At 55.6% G+C, this 9,516-nt stretch overlaps 1 protein-coding gene across 2 annotated transcripts in view; it reads left to right on the forward strand.

The window, feature by feature from the left end:
- NTPCR (nucleoside-triphosphatase, cancer-related) overlaps window positions 1–6,430 on the forward strand; it is a 33,875-nt gene extending 27,445 nt beyond the window's left edge. The window contains exon 5 of one of the 2 annotated variants that reach the window (XM_080822820.1): window positions 5,812–6,430. In XM_080822820.1, coding sequence (XP_080678946.1) covers window positions 5,812–5,880 — 69 coding nt within the window. In that variant the 3' untranslated portion in view covers window positions 5,881–6,430. Of the gene's footprint in view, window positions 1–273; window positions 833–5,811 lie in introns of those variants that run through there. The other variant, XM_080822821.1, reaches the window with a different exon arrangement.
- Window positions 6,431–9,516: the final 3,086 nt, after the last annotated feature.

A 9,516-nucleotide genomic window follows, 5' to 3' on the forward strand; every position in this document is an offset into this window, starting at 1 on the left:
CCTGGGTGGGTTTCAAAGGAGGAAGCGGAGAAAAGAAGGAAGAACATTGCGGGTGAGGCCTCCTCCCCGTGCTGACAACCGAGCATCTTAGGACGTGGTGGTCGTGGGACTGAACTCACCAGGGAAAGGGTTCCACTGAGTTACTGCTGTTGCCTAGACTTCCTGATAGCCTCAGGTCGACAGTGTTGCTTTTCAGAAAAACCCCTCTGAACGCTTGCTGTTCCGGATAAGGTGGAATAGATGCACTTTCCCTGTCCCTCCTCTCAAGTGCAGGTGACAGCCTTGGACATTCCGTATAGAACAAACATCAGGAGCCCTGGAAGGTGGAAAGGAGAAGGCGCGCCGGCTGGGAAGCGCGGCCACAGGACAGCACGGCAGACGCCACCGAGCATCGCCTGTCCCGCCGGGCGCCGGGACAGTCAACTGGAACCGAACAAACACCAGCACGTGCCGACAGCGAGATGACGGAGATGTTGGAATTACAGGGCGGAGGCCCTGAAACAGCCGCGACGCAAGTGCTTCAGTGAACAGTTACAAACGCGCTGGAAACAAGTGAACATAGAAAGTCTCAGTTTTAGCAAAGCTATAGAAGACGTAAGAATCAAAGAAAAACTAGAACTGTCACATACAGTGACTGAATGAGAAAGTCTCTGGAAGGACTCCTCAGGAGAATGGAGACGGACGAAGGGAAGATTGGGTAAAGTTGAAGGTAGAACAATAGAAATTGCCTGACAAAGAGCAGACTTTGGAGGGAAAAAAAAAAACCACACACACAAAAGAGCCCCAGGGACTTGTGGTACTATAATAAAAGATCTGACATTCATGGCATTGGAGGATGGTCTTGGTAATTTAGGAACTTCTATTATGGTGCGGGTATGGGTATTGACAGTCGCATTCCTGAAAATGTTCCTCTTTCGGAAGTTTGGTTAATTTTGTTTCTCATGTCTTGTAGAGTTTACTAGTCTCTAAGTGGGGCCACTGAAAAATGTTTTCAGTTTATTTCACATTTGCTTGTCTGAGCCTAATTATGCGAATGCTGTAGAGATGAGAGAGAAAGCCGTTCATGGATCAAGATGACTAGAAAGAGCCGTGTGCACTGTTTCCCTGGTTCTTAGCAACATGAAGAAAATACCCCTGCTGGCCCCTTCCTACCACGAGCACGCACAGACGTGTGAAAATGTGCACACGCATATACACACACTTCTGGTGTCATAGTGGCATTTAGAAAGCTTATCTCATTTGATTTCCTTTGAAATATCTGCCCGCTGGAAATGCTGGCGAACGTTATCTGCTGAGGGCCCGGAAGGGACAGCTGGAGCCTGGAGCCTTGACTTGACACCACTGTGGGCACCAGGCACTGAACACCTGGACTGAGGTGCTCTTCTCGGTCTAGTAGATCACCAGGGCACATAGACGTCACAGTACCTGCTGAGGTGGACCGTGCAGTCTGCCTTTTATCAATGAGAGGCTGCACAGCGTGTCCAGGGTCGTCGGCTAGGAGGTGGCACAGCTGGGACTCAGACTTCCATCTGTCCATCTCCAAGGCCTGTGTGCTGGCACAGCCTTTCGGTGGTAGGGATGATTCAGATGATTTTGCTAAAAATAGCTCGGATTGCTAGAAATTATTTGGATTTTCTACTTTATAAAATTTTACTACGACTAAAATCTCTTCCACTGTGAATTCAGAGCCCTTTATACTTTTTTTTCCCCATAAAGCAGTTCTTATGCTTTTAATTTTTATTTGTGGATTGCAAGATCACAAGAGTAGCAGGAACTAGGTCCTGATCTCCTTCGAGTTTGGGCATTCGTGGACCTCTGCTTGCTCATTGCTGCCATGGGTATTTTCCTCAAGCCGGGCATAAAGAATTTTTATCTCACCAGGAATTCGATGCTGTCCTCGGGGTCTGTGGACTTCTGTAGATAACAGGAGTGAGGGAGGGTCTGTTAAGCTCTGCTTCGAAAGCCAGCAGGGTGTTTGTGGACACTGACAAGCAAGCGAATCCTAAAATGCGTGTGGACATGCAAAGGACCCAACCGAAACAATCTTGGAAAAGAACACTGTTGGGAGACTCGTACTTCTAACTTCAGAACTTCCTACAGAGCTGCAGTGATCGTGATAGTATAGGACTGGCTGAAGGCTAGACACACAGATGCGTGAAAGTCCAGAAATAAATCCTTAACATCTAAGATCAGTTCATTTTTGGCAAGTGGGCCAGGACAACTTAATGAGGAAAGAATTGATTTTTAATAAATGGTTTTGGGAGACTGGATATCCACATACAAAGGAGGGAAGTTGCTTCCTTACATTGTACACCAAAATTAACTCAAAGTAGATCCTAGGCCTAAACTTAAGAGCTAAACTCTACAGCTCTTTTTTTTTTTTAATTTAATTTATTTATCTGAGAGAGAGTGTGTATGCAGGGAGGGGCAGAGGGTGAGAAGCAGACTCTGCTAAACTCTGGCTCATAGAAGAAAATACAGGAGTAAATCTTTGTGAACTTGGATCAGGCAAAGTCTTACTTGACACAACACGAAAGTAATTCTTGGTTTGGAAACTTTAACCTTCATGGAAAAAATAGAGCTAGAGGGATTGGATTCAGGAATCAGCTTATTTTTAGGTTCAATAAAATAAAGACAGCATGAAACAGGCTAGTAATAACTTTTGATATGTGTTAACTTACAACGAGCATTGTCAAATTTCTTTCCATAATCCTGTGCTTACTAGGAATTTGTCAAGGTCCTTCCCACAGTTTCAAGGAAAATAAGCAAGTTTGTTTGCTTTCTTGCATGTTGTGTATAGGCACTTAGGGGCATTTTTTTCCTGCGTGTTCCTGTGTCCAGAGAGTCACAGCTTCCCTGATGTCCTGGTGCCCAGGTTGTTGACTGGGGACTCCCAGGCCCCCCCCCCCACCGTGGTCCCCGCAGGCAGCACAGAGCAACTTGGATGCTTGAGATGGTCAGGGTCTTCATAATCTGTCTTTTACCACTCAGCTGTATTTCAGAGATATATTCAGATATTTTCAGAGATCAACTCAGCTTAGATTTTAATAAACATTTACTGAGCTACCCCCCCTCCCCGTCCCCGTGTGCCAGACACAGGATGAATGAGATGCCCTGGTCCCCATGGAAGTCAGGGTCTATGTGTCACCAAGTCACCGTGGGCCACCGCGGGCCACCGCGCTGGGCAGGGGCTCAGCTTTCCCTGGGCTTCCCGTCTTTCTCTGGAGGCCACAGTGCAGAGGGGAGGGCAGACCAGCTTCCTTCCTTGTTCTCTTCCACGCCCAGGGCCCTCCCCTGGCCAGCCTCTTGGGAAGGACTTTCTGCAGAGCCAGATCCTGGTGGTTGACTGCAAGATGGGTTGTGCATGCAGAGAAGGGCCCCGGTAGGCCAGGTGGTGCTCTACTCGCTCTCGCCTTCGAGATCTTGGCTTCGGAGTACAAGGCGCGTCGTAACTGAACACCGTCGACAGTTTCAAGTACACCGCTAACTGCGTGATTCTCAGAAATCATCTTAGGGAAATCAGAGGCAGTGGGAGGGGGCGGTTAGGCAAATATTAATGTAGTTTTGCATTCATTAATTTTTAACATGAAAACATTCCCAAAATGTATCTTTCTCGGTTGTTATTTTTTTCTGTGGAACTGAGGCTTGGAGAGCATCTCTGCGTATGGGACGCCCCGCCGCTGCCCGGTGCCCTCAGCTCCCAGCGGCGGGGCAGGGGCTCACTCCCGCCTGGTGAGAGGGAGGGGGCGTGTCTCACCCGCAGGCTGGGTCCTGAGACCAGTTGCGGCCTGATGGTCCTGGTGCGGATGGAGAGGACGGGGCATTTCCCGGGAGCACGGGATGGTGCGTGCGTGGCACGTGAGTGCTCCTCTGCTCCTTTTGATGACCTCTGCAGCCCCACGCCTGCGAAATCCCACTCCTCTGTCTCCTTCGTAAATGTTGCGTTCCTGGAGGCAGTGAGGAGCTGCCGAGAAGGGACATAACCTCAGATGCCCCTCCCCTGGGAGGCCTCCCTCTGAGGCACACAGTAAACTCCCAGACCCTGCGGGTGGAGCCTGGTGTCGTTCTGAGGTCCAGGAGCAGGAACGGGAACTAGCGGCCGTCTGCTCTCTGCTGCTGAAGCCACGAGCCCCGCCACAACCCCGCTGAGCTCCCATCGCCGACACTCACCTGCCTCCCGCTTTCCTCCCTTCACAACAGCGCACTTCCTTGAATGCAAACAGCAGAAACGGACTTTGGCTCATTTTAGCAAACACAGCAACAAAGAGCCTTGCCGGGCTGTGCAGTGCTTTCTCGTCAAGCTGGAGGCAAAGCTAATGGTTCTCATTTCAGTGGGACCAGAGCTGCCAGGGAGAGACAGGGTGAGGACAGGTGCACCCCGTCCTTGGACAGACGGCTGGGGGGCAGCCCCAGCTGTGGGGTGCTGAGCTCGCTCCTTTCAGGAGTCGGGTGGTCCGGATCTCCAGGGCCCAGCCCACACTTGGGGACCGCGAGCTGGTTTCCTAGACTGTGGTCTCCCTGGGAGAAGTCCCAGCGCTCTTAGAGGAGGGCGAGTGGATGTGGGGGAGCCATGGGGATAACGCCCCTGTGCCTCTCCGCATCGGCCGGAGAGCACAGCACCTGCCCTGTGCCGGGTGGGCGGGCGGGCACACAGCGGCGGCCGTGCAGTCCGCAGCGGGCAGGCCCATCTCCCCTCTCGGGGTCCACCAGCACTGACCCGTGGCTTCGCAGATGTGCTCACTCGTCTTCGCATGGTTCTTTGCCTGGGTCCTTCTCGGTCTGAGTGGCCTTCAGGCATAGCTGGCCTGGAAGCCGTTTGTCACGCCACCCGCGCCGCTCCCGTGCGCCTCTCCAGACCTTCTGTCCTGGACCGTTGACCGTCGGTGTCCTCGCTGGCCTTGTCTGCCCCGCTCTGCTCTTCAGGCTCCTTATGGAGTCCTCCCTCCGTCCCTGGCGCCTTGCTCAGTGTCTGGCTGGTGCCCCGTCAGTGTTAAGTGGGTGAATGTTGGGGGTGCCCATCAGGAGGGCCATGGTGATGGCAGGAGTGATGGCCCTGCCCTTACTTGGGGAGCCGCCCCCCGTGCAAAGCTCCAGGTGGTGTGTGAGCGCTTCCCTTGTGCTCGCTGGGACTGCCCTGGTAAAGAAGAGTAAAAACGATCACGGGGTAGAGCTCGAGTAGGCCCTTGGTTACTTTGCGTAAGGGCGGGAACTACAGAGAGTGCTCGCGGAGTCCAGAGACTGGGTTCGAGTGTGGATTGCGCCCCCAGCTGCCTCTGAGATCTCGGGGTGTCCCCGCGCTTCCCGGGGCCTAGCATCCCGGGATCTTCCTCCGTGCCGGAGGCGCCTCACCACACTCGGTTTTTCTAAGTTGGTGCAGATGAGATCACTGGCCTTTGGGCCTTCCGTGAATCCGGGGTGTGACTCACGGCCGCGGCGCGGCCACTCTCGGTGGGCCCCTCGTAGGTGGCTCTCCTGGCTTCACTCAGGCACCTCCTTCTGTCCAGGTCCGGTCACACAGCGGCCGCGTCCCCTCTGCATTTCCATCGTCCTTCCCAGAGCCCTAGGCAGGGACTTGTGAAAAGCACCCAGCCTGCTTCCGTGCTCCGAGCTGTCCGTTTGCAGAAGCTGGGGCTGGGCTCCCGGCAGTCCTGTCCTGTCCGCAGGGCGCCCTCGAGCTGGGCTGCCTCCCTCAGTCCCGAGACTCTGCGCACCCTCTCTGGGCTCTTTGGGCTCTTCCCGGAGAACAGGGTCTAGCAGAGGACTGAGGAAGAGAAAGGACTCTGAAGCCCGCTCTCTTGCTTCTTCCCACAGGTCACCAAGGAAAACAGAAACCATCTTTTGCCGGATATTGTGACGTGTGTGCAGAGCGGCAGGAAGTGAAGACGGTTCGCGTCCCTGCGCTGTGCGCTTGGAGGGGTGTGCTGGTTCACACGGAGCCTGATGGGTGCTCCGCCTGTCAGAGATACATGCCTTCGGGCTTACCAAACCTTATGGGCTTTTCCAGAGAAAGCCCGACAGCTGTTTTCCATAAAATGTTTAAAAGCTCACATTAGCCTGAGTGCTGGATTGGCTGGACGAGGGGAGCCGTCCGCTGTGGCTTGTTTGTGCTGAGAGGTTCCTGTTTATTTCGTTTTGCAGTTGTGTGTACGATTTTGGTATGAGGAATGGTTTTCAGAGTATTAGATGGAACCTGCCCCCGTTGAAGTGTGTAAGTGTGTTCCGGGGAAGGGGGAGAAGGGTGTTCCCTATCTAATCAGTTTTGCACGTTGTGAAAATTAACCCCCTCTCCAGGGGCAGCTTCGGCTCCCAGGCGTAGGAGTCGGTTGGTTTTTTAAAAATGGTTACTTCAGAGAAAAGCCATGTTGGGTCCTCCCCACGCATCTCATCGTTCATGTGATCGCTTATTGCTTAATAAAAAGAAACAAAACGCGGTGGTTGCAAACACGGCAGTCCGGTGTGGGAGGGGCACGGCGTCCTCGGAGATGCTGAGAGCTGCAGTGCCCCGCGGGCTCGGGCCTGTGGGTTCCGCTCAGAGCCCCCACTCCGGACACATCAACGTAGATGTGGCCTTAAACTCTGCTGTGCCCCGTTTCCCTTCAGAAAAAGGGGGAGATGAGCGTTGTCAAAGGAAGGTGATGCCACCGCATGGGAGGACCCCGTCATCGGCCGCCTGTGGGATCCCCTGGAGAGGGCCCGGTGCCTCTACACCAAGAGTCGTGGTGGGGAAGGCTCCGGCTGAGCCCGCAGCAGGGCAGCTGCAGGAACGCCAGAGTCCCCGAGGGGTAGGACTTGCCTTCCGGGTGGCTGGTGGTCACTGCAGTGATAAACCGCACGTTGCTTGTAGGTCATTTTGGGTGAAGATCTATAAATTTCCAGGATATTTTAGCAACTAGCCTTAGGTCCAGATCCAGCTGGCGTTCATGCCAGGTGTGTCTCCGTCTGTCACCGAGGCCCCATCTGGCCATGTGGAGCCTAGACTCGGGTGTCCTGTGAGCCGCGCTGGGCGCACTGTGCCAGGAGCACTTGTGTCTCTGACCCAAGAATGTGGTCAGGAGCCTGTGATGGGCTCTTCGGTCAGGATCCCTGCCTCAGCGCTGTCCCCTGAGGGAGCCTCCTGAAGCTTGGCGTGGGTTTGCGAAGCCTCTGAGGGCTCACATGTGAAGGACCTCCTGGACTGTGAACTAATCTCACATGAAGGGTGCCTTGTCCAGTGTGGGGAAGAGGGCATCCCGTCCCACTGTCCACGCCCGGTTGGGTTGTTCAGGGAGTCCGAGCTCGTGCTGTCTGACAGGCTGATGTGACCTCTGCCAGGCTGTCGGGGTCCGAAGGAGCACTGCACGCAGGTGGGGTCTGGCAGCCCGGCCTCTGGATCAGACCTACTCTCTTACAACCCAGATGGTGCCGAGGAGCCCTCCTTGGCCCCAGGTGACCTGAGAAAGGGGACAGGCCGAGGAAGCGTCACCTGTGTGCCCCCTGACGACAGAGCCAGCAGGGAGCCCATCAGATGGAGGCTTTCTTGGCCTCCAAGGGTGCGGCCTCGTCAGAGCAGACTCGGGGCGGCCCCCAGCATGCGTGCGGGACAGGGAGCTTCTGCATCCTCTCTTTAATGGTAAAGAAACGTGCTTTTCGTGACAGATGGAGAGTTTGAACCAAGTCCCTGTGGCTCCAAAGCCCATGCTCTTTTTTTGTTTTTAAGATTTTATCTATTTATTTGACAGAAAGAGATCACAGGTAGGCAGAGAGGTAGGCAGAGAGAGAGGAGGAAGCAGGTTCCCTGCCGAGCAGAGAGGTAGGCAGAGAGAGAGAGAGAGAGGAGGAAGCAGGCTCCCTGCCGAGCAGAGAGCCCGACGCAGGGCTCGATCTCAGGACCCTGAGATCATGACCGAAGGCAGAGGCTCAACCCACCGACCCACCCGGGCGCCCGCCCATGTTCTTTTTGTTCCTCCCCCTGTGTCGGTGCTTTCTGTCCCTTTCCGTGCATCCCGTGCCCCCGATCTCGGCGTTGAGGTGTAGCTGCGGTCAACCGTGGCGGCCGTCGGCGGGAAGATCTCGGGTGCTCGCTGTGGCAGTCCTCGAATGACCACCGTATGCCTCTGGCAGATGGAAGGCGCGGGCGCATGTGTGAAGGTACCCAGTGCTGCCCCTGTCTTCTAAGAAATGAAACCTAAGGGAGGATACTGTTACGGTCTGAGTATTTGTGTCCCCCACAAATTCGTGTTGGGCTCTGACGCCCGGTGTGATGGTGTTGGGTGCTTTGGGAGGGGCTGCGGTCATGAGGGAGCCCTCGGGGAGGGAATTAATGCCCTTAGGAAGGACCGCAGTCCCCGCTCTCCCTTCAGCCCCTGGAGGTCATGGCGAGAAGTGGCCGTCTGGGAACCCGGAAGCGCGCCCTCACCAGACGAGTCTGCGGGCGCCTTGACCTTGGCCTTGCCAGCCTCCGGCACCGTGAGCAGTCGGTGCTGTTTAAGCCCCCGTCTGGGGGACGGGAGAGGATGGAGTCGCGACTATGTCCGACTCAGGGTCACACGCGCGCAGCCGGCGGGAAAGGCTAAAGGGGGAGGAGGCGCCGAGGCGGGCACCATCCGAGGCTGCTTCCCGGCCCGGCGGAGGGGCTGACGCACGCCCAGCGCTGTGGGTGCCGCTCCCTGAGAGGGGTGCGGGGCCGGGCCGGGCTGACGGCAGGAGTTCGCGTGTATTCCCGAGCCTGAAGCGCCTGCCCTCCGGCCGGGCCCAGACACCTAACAGACACCTGGTCTGAGGCAGGGCGCGAGGGAGGGATTCGCTTTGGAGCGCACGAGGTGGACCCGTGCGGCGGGGTGACGGACTGACGCGGGGGTAACACGGCCGGACGGGCCAGGGCAGAGCCGATCTGGGAACGAGTTTACGAAATCCTCCTCCTCTCCTCCCCCGGCGCACACTGCTCCACCGGCTACTCACCACGTACATTTAAAAAAATGGTTGCTTTTTACCTCTGAATAAGCACGCGGGCAGGGATGGACAAGTTTTCAAAGGCACAGACTGTCCCCTGACCGTCAGGCCTGATGCACCCGGCTCAGCCGCCCCCGGCCCTCCGGTCACGCGCGGGGCGGGAGGGCGGTGGCGGCCCAGGAGACGCAGAAGCGGCCAGGCTCCTGTCTGGCGGAGTTCATGACAGGGGAGTCTGGGAGGATCGCCCGTGTGCGCACAGGTGCGTGTGCAGGCGTGCTGGTGGCCGGTGCCACGTCCCCGGAGCATAATGATCTGGACAAAACCCCGCGGCCGTGGAGCGGGCTGAAGGGGCTCAGTAGACCGGTGTCTGCGCATCGCCCACTTGACGGCCAAGGAGAAGCCGGAGCGTCATGTGATTTTAGAAAAGTACTTGCCAGACAGATGGTCTCAACGCACAGTGCAAAATTTAGAATCAATAATGCCAGATTAGCCCCATGATTTATATAAAACCAAGCACTACGGTTTTAAGATCATTTTTGGGAAGAAACAATTTCGTTCCGTGTCCAAATGCAAAAAATAACCCCGTGG

The sequence above is a fragment of the Martes martes genome (genome assembly GCF_963455335.1).
Source record: "Martes martes genome assembly, chromosome: 14".
NCBI lineage: Eukaryota > Metazoa > Chordata > Mammalia > Carnivora > Mustelidae > Martes > Martes martes.